The sequence below is a fragment of the Chanos chanos genome, chromosome 3 (assembly GCF_902362185.1).
Source record: "Chanos chanos chromosome 3, fChaCha1.1, whole genome shotgun sequence".
Taxonomy (NCBI): Eukaryota; Metazoa; Chordata; class Actinopteri; order Gonorynchiformes; family Chanidae; genus Chanos; species Chanos chanos.
The window spans coordinates 58,188,465-58,205,964 of NC_044497.1; the positions used below are offsets into that span (position 1 = coordinate 58,188,465).

The window sequence follows — 17,500 nt, forward strand, 5'->3', positions numbered from 1 at the left end:
TGAAATTCCTTTGACACAATTTAATTGGAAAGAGTCATAAATAAATCGACCAGGTAGATGGAAATGTAACATTAGATCTTAGTATTTTTTGCTTTTTAACTACCAAGAGCAATTGGAGTAAAAGATTTGATTCCAGTTTAAGTATATGTTTCAAAAATATCCATGGACTAAATGAAATGAGATTAAATGTTATGAACCACAGAATGATTGATATTTTCATCACAAAGAGTCAAACAAAAACTAAAAAGTTTTTTAGTCTGAAACTCACATTCATACACATCACAATGCTGACCACAGTACACCTCTGTATTACCATAGGTAACCATGACTACAGTACAGCTCTGTATTACCATAGGTAACCATGACTACAATACACCTCTGTATTACCATAGGTAACCATGACTACAGTACACCTCTGTATTACCATAGGTAACCATGACTTTGGGAACTCCTTTTTTGTTCTGAAATAGAAAAGATCTTCAGATTATAAACCAAAAGCTCTTGTCAGATTGGATGTGATTGTTCAGGTCCTCATAGCTGACATCTTGGACAGAGGTACTGACCTTGCCGGTGTCGTCTGTAGGCCCCCCCGAGACCAGGCGGCAGTGGTTCCATGTCAGCAGCAGCAGCAGAGACAGCGGGATCATGTACAGCTCAAAGTTCCACACGACCAGCACAAAGATCTGCCACAGAACAAACATACTCTTACACTCTCTTATGCGGGTTTTTTCCAAGCACAAGTTGACATATAGTGGTTATGTATGAAAAGGTGTCGTTCACGGCGTGTGGGAAAAGAGCAGCAACCTTACATCAGTGGAACCTGTGGTATTCAGTCCTGTCTGTGAGAATATGGGACTATTCATGTGTGGCATTTGTCTTTATCTGGAATTACTAATCTACGCTCTTTAGAAGTGCTGTGTCTTACGGTAGACTTGTTCAGTGTAAGGGAGTCTGGCACAAAGTTCTCTTTCTCTTCTGATGAAGGTTGACAGAGAGAATTCAGACTCACTCCCTGTGGCAGGGAGAAACCGAACAGAGCCCTCTGTCACACTCCCTCAGGGTAATGTCAGGAATACTGTGGACATGTTTTGTCGTTTGAGAAAGAGAGTGAATTCGGTGAGGAGCCTGTGAGACACACATACACACCTCTTCAAAAGCAGAGAGAGAATCGGGGGCTGGGTGTGACACTGCAGGAGAACGGGAGGACACCTGTTGCACACACCAGCTCAGCCTGAGAGAGCACGCACACTGTCTGTCTCTTTCTGTTTCTCTCTCTCTCTCTCACACACACGGACAACACACACTAACACACAAACACTCTCTTTATTCAAGCACCCACTGACTCACCAACTAGCCAAAACTTTGAAGACCTCTCTTCACACTCCAACAAGGTCTCATGACCTGAGAGTAGGGCTGGGGTCACATGACCACACCACACTGAGAACAGGACTTGGCAGAATGCTGTGTGTGTTTGCATCTATGTGTTAATGTGTGTGTGCAGAGGTATGTCTCTTACCAGGAAAGCACAAATGCTTCTCGGTGGAGATTCCCACTCAAAGCAGCTGTTGATGTATGTGCCCACATTAATGAGGAAGGTGACACAGTGGCGAACGCGGCTGAAGTTCCGCTGCAGCAGCTGAGATAGGAACATACACAATGCACACAACACATACAATACACACAACACACACAATACACACATCATGCACAACAACATACACACAAAACACACACAACATGCACAAAAGACACACACACACACAAAATACATGCACAACACACACAACACACACAACACACACACAACACACACACACACACACACACACACACACACAACATACATGCACAAAACACACACACAACATATACCCACAACACACAGAACACACACACACAACACGCACAACATGAACAACATGAACAAAATGCACAGAGAAATGGGGATGAGAATGGTAGAGTAGTGTTGTGTAGTCTGGGGCAGTGTGGTGTAGTTTGGGGCAGTGTGGTGTAGTTTGAGGCAGTGTGGTGCAGTGTAGTGTAGTCTGGGGCAGTGTGGTGTAGTTTTAGGCAGTGTGGTGCAGTGTAGTGTAGTCTGGGGCAGTGTGGTGTAGTTTGAGGCAGTGTAGTGTAGTCTGGGGCAGTGTGGTGTAGTTTGAGGCAGTGTGGTGCAGTGTGGTGTATTCTGGGGCGGTGTGGTGTACTTTGAGGCAGTGTGGTGCAGTATGGTGTAGTTTGAGGCAGTGTGGTGCAGTGTGGTGTATTCTGGGGCGGTGTGGTGTACTTTGAGGCAGTGTGGTGCAGTGTAGTGTAGTCTGGGGCAGTGTGGTGTAGTTTGAGGCAGTGTGGCGCAGTGTAGTGTTGTCTGAGGCAGTGTGGTGTAGTTTTAGGCAGTGTGGGGCAGTGTGGTGTAGTTTGGGGCAGTGTGGTGTAGTTTGAGGCAGTGTGGTGCAGTGTAGTGTAGTCTGGGGCAGTGTGGTGTAGTTTTAGGCAGTGTGGGGCAGTGTGGTGTAGTTTGAGGCACTGTAGTGTAGTTTGAGGCAGTGTGGCGCAGTGTAGTGTTGTCTGAGGCAGTGTGGTGTAGTTTTAGGCAGTGTGGGGCAGTGTGGTGTAGTTTGGGGCAGTGTGGTGTAGTTTGAGGCAGTGTGGTGCAGTGTAGTGTAGTCTGGGGCAGTGTGGTGTAGTTTGAGGCAGTGTGGTGCAGTGTGGTGTAGTCTGAGGCAGTGTGGTGTAGTTTGAGGCAGTGTGGTGTAGTCTCTGGCAGTGTGGTGTAGTTTGAGGCAGTGTGGTGCAGTGTGGTGTAGTTTGAGGCAGTGTGGTGCAGTGTGGTGTAGTTTGAGGCAGTGTGGTGTTGTCTGAGGCAGTGTGGTGTAGTTTGAGGCAGTGTGGTGCAGTGTCGTGTAGTTTGAGGCAGTGTGGTGTAGTCTGAGGCAGTGTGGTGTAGTCTGAGGCAGTGTGGTGCAGTGTGGTGTAGTTTGAGGCAGTGTGGTGTAGTCTCAGGCAGTGTGGTGTAGTTTGAGGCAGTGTGGTGCAGTGTGGTGTAGTCTCAGGCAGTATGTTGTAGTTTGAGGCAGTGTGGTGCAGTGTGGTGTAGTTTGGGTCAGTGTAGTTTGAGGCAGTGTGGTGCAGTGTAGTGTAGTATGAGGCAGTGTGGTGCAGTGTAGTGTAGTCACTGGCAGTGTGGTGTAGTTTGAGGCAGTGTGGTGTAATTCCAGGCAGTGTGGTGTAGTTTGAGGCAGTGTGGTGCAGTGTAGTGTAGTCCTTGAGCAGTGTGGTGTAGTTTTAGGCAGTGTGGTGCAGTGTAGTGTAGTCTGGGGCAGTGTGGTGTAGTTTGAGGCAGTGTGGTGTAGTTTGAGGCAGTGTAGTGTAGTCTGGGGCAGTGTGGTGTAGTTTGAGGCAGTGTAGTGTAGTCTCAGGCAGTCTGGTGTAGTCTGAGGCAGTGTGGTGTAGTTTGAGGCAGTGTGGTGTAGTCTGAGGCAGTGTGGTGTAGTTTGAGGCAGTGTGGTGCAGTGTGGTGTAGTTCCAGGCAGTGTGGTGCCGTGTGGTGTAGTTTGAAGCAGAATGGTGAAGTGTGGTGTAGTCTGAGGCAGTGTAGTGTAGTCTGGGGCAGTGTGGTGTAGTTTGCGGCAGTGTGGTGTGGGGTTGGGTGTAGTGTGGTTTTATGTGATGTAGTTTGGGGTGGTAGGGGGCAGTGTGGTGTAGTGTGGTGTGGCATGTAGTTCTGTCTAGTGTGGTGTAGTTTAGGATAGTGCGGTGTAGCTTGGGGTGGAGTGGAGAAGTGTGGTGTAGTTCAGGTGTAGTGTGGGTCAGTGTGGTATGGTGCTGTGTGGTGTGGTGTTGTGTGATGTAGTTGTGGTGTAGTTTGGGTCAGTGTGGTGAGGTGCAGTGTGGTGTAGTGCTGTGTGGTGTGGTGTTGTGTGGTGTAGTTCAGGTGTAGTGTGGGTCAGTGTGGTGAGGTGCTGTGTGGTGTGGTGCAGTGTGGTGTAGTGCTGTGTGGTGTGGTGCAGTGTGGTGTAGTGCTGTGTGGTGTGATGCAGTGTGGTGTAGTTGTGGTGTAGTTTGGGTCAGTGTGGTGAGGTGCTGTGTGGTGTAGTGTAGTGTGTTGTGGTGCAGTGTGGTGTAGTTGTGGTGTAGTTTGGGTCAGTGTGGTGAGGTGCTGTGTGGTGTAGTGTAGTGTGGTGTGGTGCAGTGTGGTATAGGACTGTGTGGTTCAGTGTAGTGTAGTATGGGGCAGTGTGGTGTAGTTTGGGTGTAGCTTGGGGTGGAGTGGTGCAGTGTGGTGTAGTTGTGGTGTAGTTTGGGTCAGTGTGGTGAGGTGCTGTGTGGTGTAGTGTAGTGTAGTGTGGTGCAGTGTGGTATACGACTGTGTGGTTCAGTGTAGTGTAGTATGGGGCAGTGTGGTGTAGTTTGGGTGTAGCTTGGGGTGGAGTGGTGCAGTGTGGTGTAGTTGCGGTGTAGTTTGGGTCAGTGTGGTGAAGTGCTGTGTGGTGTGGTATAGTGTGGCTAGGGCTGGGTACCAAACTTCGATACTTTTATGGCATCGACCAAATTGCTTAGATAGTATTGAGTATCGAAATATGCCTTGTCATACAGTACCAAATTTCGATACCTAAGGAGTAAATCTCATCAGTGTCAGTGAGCCAATAAGCATACAGCATGCTTGTACCAAGATCTAATAATGCTGCTGATTGGCTGTCTAACGTAACATTACATGAGCACGTCGTAGTGGCATGCAGGGAAACCACTATGTTACGCCTAGAGACGGGGCTTGTATGTGTGGTTGTATTTTGAGAGCCTTGACTACAGGGTATGTCGCATAATAGGTGTAAAAATGTCTATAAGGGTGTGTTCATACGTAGAGTCTGTTTTGATGAAAGACGCTGGCCAGAGCATTTTTTCAGGTAGAAAAAAACACTGGCAGCATTTATTCCAAAAAGCAGTTGAGGGCGTCTTGTTACCATAACAACAACAACTAACAGACTAGTTTTGCTAACAACAAGCAGTAAACACAAACACTTACCAGAAACTCCTGGGATCCGTCCAGTTTGACTCCAAACGGCCAGTTCATGATGAATGTTATGATACAGTTTAACTGCCGTGTCGTACATTTCGTGTGCTCAATAACTAGCACAGTTAACCTCTCCAACACTACCTGCTCCATTTTTGGTGGTCGTTATGGGAAACGATTGATTGGTCAGCTGTCAAAAAAGCGCTTCACAAGGGTACTTTTTTCTGAGCATTTGAACATTTTCAACCACAAAAAAACGCGCTGAGCTGCAGAACAACCACTGTGTTAAGAAAAATGCTCAGAAGGTTTTTGAGAACACAGTCTACTCCATAGGATTATTAAGTAAAACAGACGCTGACAGCTTCAAAAAAGACGTTATGTTTGAACACAGCCTAATATTTTTATTGGGGTGGCAGTGGCACATCAGTCGTCTGGTAATCTGAAGATTCCCAGTTTGATTCTGGCTTTTATACATTTTTACTTACTGATATTATGTTAACACTATATAGTTGTAACAGACGACTTAAGTAAAATCACACTGTGGCAAATAGATTTAACCTATATTTTTTATGTTATGAGACTGTTTTGAGTGTGTAAAAATGCAAAGGAAATGAAAAATAAAACTAAAGATTTGTACCATGTTATGTTATTTTCTTTTTGTTAAAATGGAATTTATAAAATTTATATCGAGAGAAGTATCGTTCAGGAACCGGTAGTGAAGTCAAGGTATCAGTCTCAGTACCGGTATCGGAAATATCTGAACGATACCCAACCCTACGTGTGGTGTAGTATGGTGTATTTTGGTGCAGTATAGTGTAATGTGGTGTAGTCTGGGGTGTTGTGGGACAGCGTGGTGTAGTGTGGTGTAGTGTGGTGTAGTTTGGGGTGGTGTGGTGTAGTGTGGTGTAGTTTGGGGTGGTGAAGTGTAGTGTGGTGTAGTGTGGTGTAGCTTGGGGTGGTGAAGTGTAGTGTGGTGTAGTGTGGTGTGGTTTGGGGTGGTGAAGTGTAGTGTGGTGTAGTGTGGTGTAGCTTGGGGTGGTGAAGTGTAGTGTGGTGTAGTGTGGTGTGGTTTGGGGTGGTGAAGTGTAGTGTGGTGTAGTGTGGTGTAGCTTGGGGTGGTGAAGTGTAGTGTGGTGTAGTGTGGTGTGGTTTGGGGTGGTGAAGTGTAGTGTGGTGTAGTGTGGTGTAGCTTGGGGTGGTGAAGTGTAGTGTGGTGTAGTGTGGTGTGGTTTGGGGTGGTGAAGTGTAGTGTGGTGTAGTGTGGTGTGGTTTGGGGTGGTGAAGTGTAGTGTGGTGTAGTGTGGTGTAGTTTGGGTGTAGTGTAAGACAGAAGAGGGTGCTGTGTGGGTCTCTGCACTATAATAGAAGAGAATAAAAGACTGGGCAGTCTGTTGGTCTCTGTCAAAGCCATGCCTGGTTTAGCCCCGCCCCTCCAGTTCAACCCTTTGTTGTGTGTGGCGCGTTGACAGAGTAGACAATGAGCGTGCATGGCGGCAGTGACACACACAGGCTCTGGGGTGGCCCGCTCTTCTCACAAGGACCAGCTTGACATTTCTATTCAACACCTAGAGCGACAGGGCAAGCTGGAGAACAGCGCAATTCAAATCCAACGGACGCCCATTGTGCTTGAGCAGAGCTACAGACACCCAGGGGCCTAAACCTCATAATATCTGGGCTTTGATTTGAGTTTGTGTTTCTGTCTGTTAGTGCACAGGGTGATCTTACCTGTTTAGACACTTTGACTTCTTCCTCAATAAACTTCTGTTCTGCAGGGACAAAGGTCCTCAGGCTAGCTCTCACCTACAGACGGAGACTCGTAAAATCACACACAGCACTTGCAGGTGGACCATATTAGTGCTTCATTAGTACTGTACTCAGACTGAATCTGTAATTTACTCCTGCCTGCTAGTGCACCACACATTTCACAAACACACAACAGTCTTTTATGGGCTCTGTGCAGCAGAGCAGAGACTCACAGGGTTGAAAATGACATCTGTTTCAAGGAAGATGACCCCCTTTGTTGGCCCCGTCAGCTCCTTGTTTTTCAAGACGTAGGCCTTCTGTTGGCCGCTGCGTGCCTGTGTGAAGAAGACGTGACAGCCTGCTGTCTCCCAGCGCCCACGAGGATTCTCTACGCCCCCTCCCTAGCACAGCCAGCCTTAAACTAGGCTCCCCAAACTCTGACAAGTACCTGCTCATTATCCATTATCTATTATCCATGGGCCCCTGTGACACAGAGCCTTCCCAGGCCTCCGAAGGCGACTGCCCCTCTCACACACATCCCTAACACACACACATCACTAACACATACACTCACACACATCACTAACACATACACTCACTACACTCACACACATCCCTAACACACACACTCACTACACTCACACACATCACTAACACATACACTCACTACACTCACACACATCCCTAACACACACACTCACTACACTCACACACATCCCTAACACACACACTCACTACACTCACACACATCACTAACACACACACTCACTACACTCACACACATCCCTAACACACACACTCACACACATCCCTAACACACACACTCACTACACTCACACACATCACTAACAAATACACTCACTACACTCACACACATCACTAACACATACACTCACTACACTCACACACATCCCTAACACACACACTCACTACACTCACACACATCACTAACACATACACTCACACACATCACTAACACATACACTCACTACACTCACACACATCCCTAACACACACACTCACTACACTCACACACATCACTAACACATACACCCACACACATCCCTAACACACACACTCACTACACTCACACACATCACTAACACATACACTCACACACATCACTAACACATACACTCACTACACTCACACACATCACTAACACATACACTCACTACACTCACACACATCACTAACACATACACTCACACACATCACTAACAAATACACTCACTACACTCACACACATCACTAACACACACACTCACTACACTCACACACATCACTAACACATACACTCACTACACTCACACACATCACTAACATACACACTCACTACACTCACACACATCACTAACACATACACTCACTACACTCACACACATCACTAACACATACACTCACACACATCCCTAACACATACACTCACTACACTCACACACATCACTAACACATACACTCACTACACTCACACACATCACTAACACACATGTTTATCTGTCTCCTCTATTCCCACACAAACCACAGTCCAGAGCTCAAATCCAGCCATTTACAAGGTCCTCTTTAAGTGAACAAGACTCACCTGTAATAAAGGGATGGCAACTTTTCCCAGAAAATCCACACTCCTGCACTTGTCTTCATCGTAAACACTGACCTCAAGGACGGCGTGAATGTCTTTAACGTTACTGTATGACACAAATGTGAACAGCAGGAGGATCAAAAATACACACAGACACAAAACCATACAGTCATATCCACTGTCATGATTCAACAGTAGATTTACACTAAAACTGGGAACCCTAACCCTAACCCTAATATCGACATGTAACCCTAACCCTAGTATCTACATGTAACCCTAACCCTAACCCTAACATCTACATGTAACCCTAACCCTAATATCTACATGTAACCCTAACCCTAATATCGACATGCAACCCTAACCCTAACCCTAACATCTACATGTAACCCTAACCCTAATATCTACATGTAACCCTAACCCTAATATCTACATGTAACCCTAACCCTAATATCTACATGTAACCCTAACCCTAATATCTACATGTAACCCTAACCCTAACCCTAATATCTACATGTAACCCTAACCCTAACCCTAATATCTACATGTAACCCTAACCCTAACCCTAATATCTACATGTAACCCTAACCCTAACCTTAATACATACATGTATAAGCATTTTTTTCATTTATAACAAATTCCAAACACTTTAGACCTGCTGGTATCACAAAGCTTTTATCTGAACATGCTACTGTATGAACATGTGGAGCTGGATAAATGTGTAACACTGGATAATTGTGTGATGAACGTATGAAATTGGATAAATGTATGATGAAAGTATGAAAACTGAGGCTGAAAAAGACTTACAATGTAAAGACTTTATTCCACTCCGGGTTCAAAGTCTTGTAGACAGTGTGTGTCTGCAGACGATCGTTAACCAACTCTATCACACAAAACGGGTCGCTCTTGCCTGCAGCAGAAAAACGAACAGCTAATCTGTGATTTTCTATATATTTCTCTTTGGCCACCTGATAATAAGCTGAAATTACAATAGTCTAAAAGCGTACGCTTGCCTGAAATAGAGAAAAACGACTGAATGTGTTTGTGATATGCCGGCTTATATATGTCATGTTTGTAATATCTATCCATCCATCTATCCATTTTCTGCCGCTTATCCGAGACCGGGTCGAGGTGGCAGCAGGCTGAGGAGGGTCGCCCAGACATCCCTTTCCCCGGCTACATCCACCAGCTCCTCCTGAGGGAGCCCAAGGCACTCCCAGGCCAGCCGAGATATATAATTCTTCCAACGTGTCCTGGGTCTGCCCCGGGGTCTCCCCCCAGTTGGTCGTGCCCAGAACATGTTTGTGGTAGATGGTTTATATAGGTTATGTTTGTGATATGTGGTTTATATAGGTTATGTTTGTGATGTGTGGTTTATATAGGTTATGTTTGTGATATGTGGTTTATATAGGTTATGTTTGTGATGTGTGGTTTATATAGGTTATGTTTGTGGTATGTGGTTTATATAGGTTATGTTTGTGATGTGTGGTTTATATAGGTTGTGTCTGTGGTATGTGGTTTATATAGGTTATGTTTGTGATGTGTGGTTTATATAGGTTATGTTTGTGATGTGTGGTTTATATAGGTTATGTTTGTGGTATGTGATTTATACAGGTTATGTCTGTGGTATGTGGTTTATATAGGTTGTGTTTGTGATATGTGGTTTATATAGGTTGTGTTTGTGGTATGTGGTTTATATAGGTTATGTTTGTGGTGTGTGGTTTATATAGGTTATGTTTGTGATATGTGGTTTATATAGGTTATGTTTGTGATGTGTGGTTTATATAGGTTATGTTTGTGGTATGTGGTTTATACAGGTTATGTCTGTGGTATGTGGTTTATATAGGTTGTGTTTGTGATATGTGGTTTATATAGGTTATGTTTGTGATGTGTGGTTTATATAGGTTGTGTCTGTGGTATGTGGTTTATATAGGTTATGTTTGTGGTATGTGGTTTATATAGGTTGTGTTTGTGATATGTGGTTTATATAGGTTGTGTTTGTGACATGTGGTTTATATAGGTTATGTTTGTGGTATGTGGTTTATATAGGTTATGTTTGTGATGTGTGGTTTATATAGGTTATGTTTGTGGTGTGTGGTTTATATAGGTTATGTTTGTGGTGTGTGGTTTATATAGGTTGTGTCTGTGGTATGTGGTTTATATAGGTTGTGTCTGTGGTATGTGGTTTATATAGGTTATGTTTGTGGTGTGTGGTTTATATAGGTTGTGTCTGTGGTATGTGGTTTATATAGGTTATGTTTGTGATATGTGGTTTATATAGGTTGTGTCTGTGGTACGTGGTTTATATAGGTTGTGTTTGTGATATGTGGTTTATATAGGTTGTGTTTGTGACATGTGGTTTATATAGGTTATGTTTGTGGTATGTGGTTTATATAGGTTATGTTTGTGATGTGTGGTTTATATAGGTTATGTTTGTGGTGTGTGGTTTATATAGGTTGTGTCTGTGGTATGTGGTTTATATAGGTTGTGTCTGTGGTATGTGGTTTATATAGGTTATGTTTGTGATGTGTGGTTTATATAGGTTGTGTCTGTGGTATGTGGTTTATATAGGTTGTGTCTGTGGTATGTGGTTTATATAGGTTGTGTCTGTGGTATGTGGTTTATATAGGTTGTGTCTGTGGTATGTGGTTTATATAGGTTATGTTTGTGGTGTGTGGTTTATATAGGTTATGTTTGTGGTGTGTGGTTTATATAGGTTGTGTCTGTGGTATGTGGTTTATATAGGTTGTGTCTGTGGTACGTGGTTTATATAGGTTGTGTTTGTGATATGTGGTTTATATAGGTTGTGTTTGTGATATGTGGTTTATATAGGTTATGTTTGTGGTATGTGGTTTATATAGGTTATGTTTGTGATGTGTGGTTTATATAGGTTATGTTTGTGGTGTGTGGTTTATATAGGTTGTGTCTGTGGTATGTGGTTTATATAGGTTGTGTCTGTGGTATGTGGTTTATATAGGTTGTGTTTGTGATGTGTGGTTTAAATATGTGCTGTGTGTTCACTGACAGCTGAAGCCAGTTACACGTTTGATTTTAGATTTAATCTGCCTTTTATTACATGCTCTTAAATTTTTAGTGATGAGTAGGTGACGTGACGGCCAAAGTGGTTAGAACAGGACGGACTGAGAACAGGCGCCAGAGACAAAGAGAGCGCTTTCTGCTGCATGCCATTAAAGCGCTTCCGTCTGTCTGGATCTGTGTCTGACACTCTGGTCAGTCTGTTTGGATCAGTGCCTGACACTCTGGTCAGTCTGTTTGGATCTGTGTCTGACACTCTGGTCAGTCTGTTTGGATCTGTGTCTGACACTCTGGTCAGTCTGCCTGGATCAGTGTCTGACACTCTGGTCAGTCTGACTGTATCTGTGTCTGACACTCTGGTCAGTCTGTCTGGATCTGTGCCTGACAGTCTGGTCAGTCTGTCTGGATCTGTGTCTGACACTCTGGTCAGTCTGTCTGGATCTGTGCCTGACAGTCTGGTCAGTCTGTCTGGATCTGTGTCTGACACTCTGGTCAATCTGTTTGGAGCAGTGCCTGACACTCTGGTCAGTCTGTCTGGATCAGTGCCTGACACTCTGGTCAGTCTGTCTGGATCTGTGTCTGACACTCTGGTCAGTCTGTCTGGATCTGTGTCTGACACTCTGGTCAGTCTGTTTGGATCAGTGCCTGACACTCTGGTCAGTCTGTCTGGATCAGTGCTTGACACTCTGGTCAGTCTGTTTGGATCAGTGCCTGACACTCTGGTCAGTCTGTCTGGATCAGTGCCTGACACTCTGGTCAGTCTGTCTGGATCTGTGTCTGACACTCTGGTCAGTCTGTTTGGATCAGTGCCTGACACTCTGGTCAGTCTGTCTGGATCTGTGTCTGACACTCTGGTCAGTCTGTCTGGATCTGTGTCTGACACTCTGGTCAGTCTGTCTGGATCAGTGCCTGACACTCTGGTCAGTCTGTTTGGATCAGTGCCTGTGAGTGCTGGTCAGTCTGTCTGGATCTGTGCCTGACACTCTGGTCAGTCTGTCTGGATCTGTGCCTGACACTCTGGTCAGTCTGTCTGGATCTGTGTCTGACACTCTGGTCAGTCTGTCTGGATCTGTGCCTGACAGTCTGGTCAGTCTGTCTGGATCTGTGCCTGACACTCTGGTCAGTCTGTTTGGATCAGTGCCTGTGAGTGCTGGTCAGTCTGTTTGGATCAGTGCCTGTGAGTGCTGGTCAGTCTGTCTGGATCAGTGCCTGTGAGTGCTGGTCAGTCTGTCTGGATCAGTGCCTGTGAGTGCTGGGTTTCTAAAAGCCCTTTGTGCCTTTTCAACGCAGTGGCACCAGCAGGAGTGTGAAATCAGAGCCCATGAGGTGGGCTGCCCTCTCGCAGCATTAAGACACGGCAACAGCAAGGTGAATACGGAATGAGGAGGCCCTGGAGAAGACCCTCCTCTTTATTCCAGCTGGTACTGGAGCACAGAGAGAGAGAGCTCATCTGAATGCAGCCATTGATTCTGAATGTCTTAACAGAACCCTCTCAGGGGAAAAGGAAGCTGCCCATGCACAGAGGCAACTCCAGGGAGCTCTGCCCTGTGGACAATGCTTTGGTTTTGCAATGGTTTTTAGATTTAATCTGCCTTTTATTACATGCTCTTAAATTTTTAGTGATGAGTAGGTGACGTGACGGCCAAAGTGGTTAGAACAGGACGGACTGAGAACAGGCGCCAGAGACAAAGAGAGCGCTTTCTGCTGCATGCCATTAAAGCGCTTCCGTCTGTCTGGATCTGTGTCTGACACTCTGGTCAGTCTGTTTGGATCAGTGCCTGACACTCTGGTCAGTCTGTTTGGATCTGTGTCTGACACTCTGGTCAGTCTGTTTGGATCTGTGTCTGACACTCTGGTCAGTCTGCCTGGATCAGTGTCTGACACTCTGGTCAGTCTGACTGTATCTGTGTCTGACACTCTGGTCAGTCTGTCTGGATCTGTGCCTGACAGTCTGGTCAGTCTGTCTGGATCTGTGTCTGACACTCTGGTCAGTCTGTCTGGATCTGTGCCTGACAGTCTGGTCAGTCTGTCTGGATCTGTGTCTGACACTCTGGTCAATCTGTTTGGAGCAGTGCCTGACACTCTGGTCAGTCTGTCTGGATCTGTGTCTGACACTCTGGTCAGTCTGTGTCTGTCCCCCTTCTCCACTGGGCGTGCTCATGTTCACAGATCCAGACAGACTGACCAGAGTGTCAGGCACTGATCCAGACAGACTGACCAGAGTGTCAGGCACTGATCCAAACAGACTGACCAGATCTGTGTCTGACACTCTGGTCAGTCTGTTTGGATCAGTGCCTGACACTCTGGTCAGTCTGTCTGGATCTGTGTCTGACACTCTGGTCAGTCTGTCTGGATCAGTGCCTGACACTCTGGTCAGTCTGTTTGGATCAGTGCCTGTGAGTGCTGGTCAGTCTGTTTGGATCAGTGCCTGTGAGTGCTGGTCAGTCTGTCTGGATCAGTGCCTGTGAGTGCTGGTCAGTCTGTCTGGATCAGTGCCTGTGAGTGCTGGGTTTCTAAAAGCCCTTTGTGCCTTTTCAACGCAGTGGCACCAGCAGGAGTGTGAAATCAGAGCCCATGAGGTGGGCTGCCCTCTCGCAGCATTAAGACACGGCAACAACAAGGTGAATACGGAATGAGGAGGCCCTGGAGAAGACCCTCCTCTTTATTCCAGCTGGTACTGGAGCACAGAGAGAGAGAGCTCATCTGAATGCAGCCATTGATTCTGAATGTCTTAACAGAACCCTCTCAGGGGAAAAGGAAGCTGCCCATGCACAGAGGCAACTCCAGGGAGCTCTGCCCTGTGGACAATGCTTTGGTTTTGCAATGGTTTTGTGGTTAAGGCTGTCCGGATGTTTCAACAATTTGAAGACTGTGCTCACACATGGCCATGAACAAAATAATGTGGTAATTTTACATAAAGACAGCAATACCAACAGTAAGCCCTGTGACACATCTGTGTCTGTTATAACACAATTAAAGCTTCTATTTCTCTACCTGTGACATCAGCAGCCATGAGCCCCTCTGCCCGCAACACCTTAATCTGAACCATCCCAACATCCTTCAGGCTCCGCAGTGACCGCAGCAGGTTCTGAGAGAGAGAGGGACAGAGAGAGAGAGAGAGGGAGAGAGAGAGAGAGAGAGAGAGAGAGAGAGGGAGAGAGAGGGACAGAGAGAGAGAGAGAGGGAGGGAGAGAGAGAGAGGGGCAGAAAGAGATAAAGGATACTACTTCTTCTTCTAAAAGAGATGTAGATGTGTTGTTTGCTGTTTTATATTTGCCCCTCAGACAGTTTATAATGTAAATATGCAGCCGTAACACGCTGATGACACATCACAGTTTCTTAAAAAGGATATCTCCGTTATGCGGTTGGATTTTTAAAAGAGGACTGGTAATGAGGGACTTTACGTGAGCTGTGTTATTAAACAGCTCTTCAGGAAGAATCAAAGGACAATAATGAGCCCTGCATGGTATGGAGAGAACTCTTTGTGAGGAGTGAGATGTCTCTCTGTCTCTCTCTCTCTTTGTTCTACATAAACTACTTTGACCACCAGCCCCCACGTTAATCCTGTTATGGGTGAGAAACTGTGAGGGGCCAGTAAGTCTCCAATTCCAGTCTTCTAGCACCCCTCTCTGGACATTCACAGGTACTGCAACAGACGGCTCATCGGCCTAATGGTGCTCCGTACAACTTTCAACACAGAGTAAGGATGGCAGGAGTAAGGATGGCAGGAGTAAGGATGGCAGGAAAGACTCAGTCTGACCTTGGGCATTTCAGTCACTGGGTAATGACAAGGTTTTCCTTTGGCTAAACCTGTATAAGATCATTAGTTAACTCTGCGTTAGAGGCTGGCCTTTATACACAGCATAACTAGGACACAGCTCCTGGACTGAACACATCTGAATGTGAGGATGTGTTGCACTGAGCACATCTGGACTGAACACATCTGGACTGAACACATCTGAATGTGAGGACGTGTTGCACTCACATATCTCTGGAGGATCTGCTGGCGCTCACACGGGTCATCGAAGGGGGTGACTGACAGGTCAGAGATGGAGACGGCAGTAGTGGCAGTGAGCGTGACCAGTAACACCAGTTTCCCTTTATTCTCCTCCAACTCCAGCTCAACCTTATGGGTCTGCTCCTTTGCCAGGGTGGACAGGTCCAACTGACACCTAACACACACACACATACGCACGCACGCACGCACGCGCACGCACGCACACACAAGCACAAACACACACACACATACGCATGCACGCACGCACGCGCACGCACGCACACACACGCACACACACGCACAAACACACACACACACACAAGATGTGACATCATTAATACTTTATTTTTTTTTATACAGTCAATATCTCAGATATATTTCTTCATTGTTATATGTGTATAGATCCTATTTCTTTACGTTTTTACATGTTTACTGCTAAATTCAGTAGGCTGTGTTGTGCTATGCTAAATTCAATAGGCTGTGTTGTGCTGTGCTAAATTGAATTTAGCATAGCACAACAATTCAAGGTCTAATCCCACTCTTCCCCTGACAATGCATAGCACAACACAGCCTACTGAATTTAGCATAGCACAACACAGCCTACTGAATTTAGCATAGCACAACACAGCACAGTTGTGCTATGCTAAATTCAGTAGGCTGTGTTGTGCTATGCTAAATTCAGTAGGCTGTGTTGTGCTATGCATTGTCAGGGGAAGAGTGGGATTAGACCTTGAATTATAGATCATATTTAGGGGTTTACAATTGTCAGATTATAATTTGGAGGTTGATAATTGTTGGTGTTTTGAAATGAGAGTTCACCGGCCAATGAAGTCATCTCTTCTTCCTACATCTCTGTCCCACACTGAGATATAGATGACTCCGCCCTCCTCCTCGTACAGGTGAAGGTCAAACTGCTCCCTCCACTGAGGGTTCAGAGTTTTGGACATGGTCTGTTCCAACAACACAGATGCTTTCATGACTGGTGAGCAGTAATGTCAGTCGGTGGTGCTGAGACAGAGGTTATGTTCGTGTAACGGAGACAGTGTTATCATTTGAGAGCTGGGAACAATCAGACATTAGGGGAGACAGAAGGGACGATGTGGTACCTTGCTCTTGTACTTTTGGTGTCCGAGCCTGAATTTGACATAGGGGTCACTGAAGCCATTCTCGTCCATCGGACTGAGGTCACGACCCTCAATAAGACTGATACTCACAATGCCTCTCCAGAGCAGAGACTTCCTGTGTAGGTCTGACAGCCTGAGGCTCTGCTGTTGCTGCACACACACATACACACACACACACACACACACACACACACAGAGAGGCACACACGTATAGACACATACACACACACACACACACACACACACACACAGAGGCACACACGTGTAGACACACGCACACACACACACACACACACACACACACACACACACACACACACACACACACGTATAGACACACACACACACACACACACATATGCAAATTAGTAAAGGAGAAAATTTCACCTTTGATTGGTTGATTTTATCAGTGATTGGTTCACTCAGAAAAGCATCTATTAAAGCTTATGTTTTAAGCATGTATTTGAACCACAGCTAAGGATCATCTGCATTCTGTTCTACTACTCACCCCCCAGCATCTCCACTCACCCCCCCCCGCACCCCTACTCACCCCCCAGCATCCTCACTCACCCCCCAGCCTCTCCACTCACCCCACAGCATCCCTACTCACCCCCCAGCATCTCACCCCCCAGCATCCTCACTCACCCCACAGCATCCCTACTCACCCCCCAGCATCCTCACTCACCCCCCAGCCTCTCCACTCACCCCACAGCATCCCTACTCACCCCCCAGCATCTCACCCCCCAGCATCCTCACTCACCCCCCCAGCATCCCCACCTACCCCCCTGCATCCCTACTCACCCCCCAGCATCCCTGACATGCACAGCACACACAGGAGATGGGCACATTCCTCAGTTCATTCTCAGACCAGTCTGCTTCAGCAGCATCTCATTTTAACACATCACTCCCTGTTTTATAATGTGTATACAACAGTACAGACAGCCAATACTCAGGTTTAACAACAACCAGAATGATAAAGCAGCACAACGACCAGGGAGTTTCTCTCTACCTTACAC

General features: G+C 46.0%; 1 protein-coding gene across 1 annotated transcript in view; it reads right to left on the minus strand.

Annotated features, from left to right (window-relative positions):
• mctp1b (multiple C2 domains, transmembrane 1b) overlaps nucleotides 1-17,500 on the minus strand; it is a 30,729-nt gene that overhangs the window by 6,416 nt on the left and 6,813 nt on the right. Inside the window, exons 6-15 of the mRNA XM_030767091.1 lie at nucleotides 16,467-16,628; nucleotides 16,180-16,310; nucleotides 15,349-15,535; nucleotides 14,358-14,451; nucleotides 9,135-9,237; nucleotides 8,334-8,436; nucleotides 6,985-7,086; nucleotides 6,734-6,808; nucleotides 1,517-1,636; nucleotides 560-683 (exon numbers count right to left, since the gene is read on the minus strand). Of these exons, the coding sequence (XP_030622951.1) occupies nucleotides 560-683; nucleotides 1,517-1,636; nucleotides 6,734-6,808; nucleotides 6,985-7,086; nucleotides 8,334-8,436; nucleotides 9,135-9,237; nucleotides 14,358-14,451; nucleotides 15,349-15,535; nucleotides 16,180-16,310; nucleotides 16,467-16,628 (1,201 nt within the window). The remainder of the gene's footprint in view (nucleotides 1-559; nucleotides 684-1,516; nucleotides 1,637-6,733; nucleotides 6,809-6,984; nucleotides 7,087-8,333; nucleotides 8,437-9,134; nucleotides 9,238-14,357; nucleotides 14,452-15,348; nucleotides 15,536-16,179; nucleotides 16,311-16,466; nucleotides 16,629-17,500) is intronic.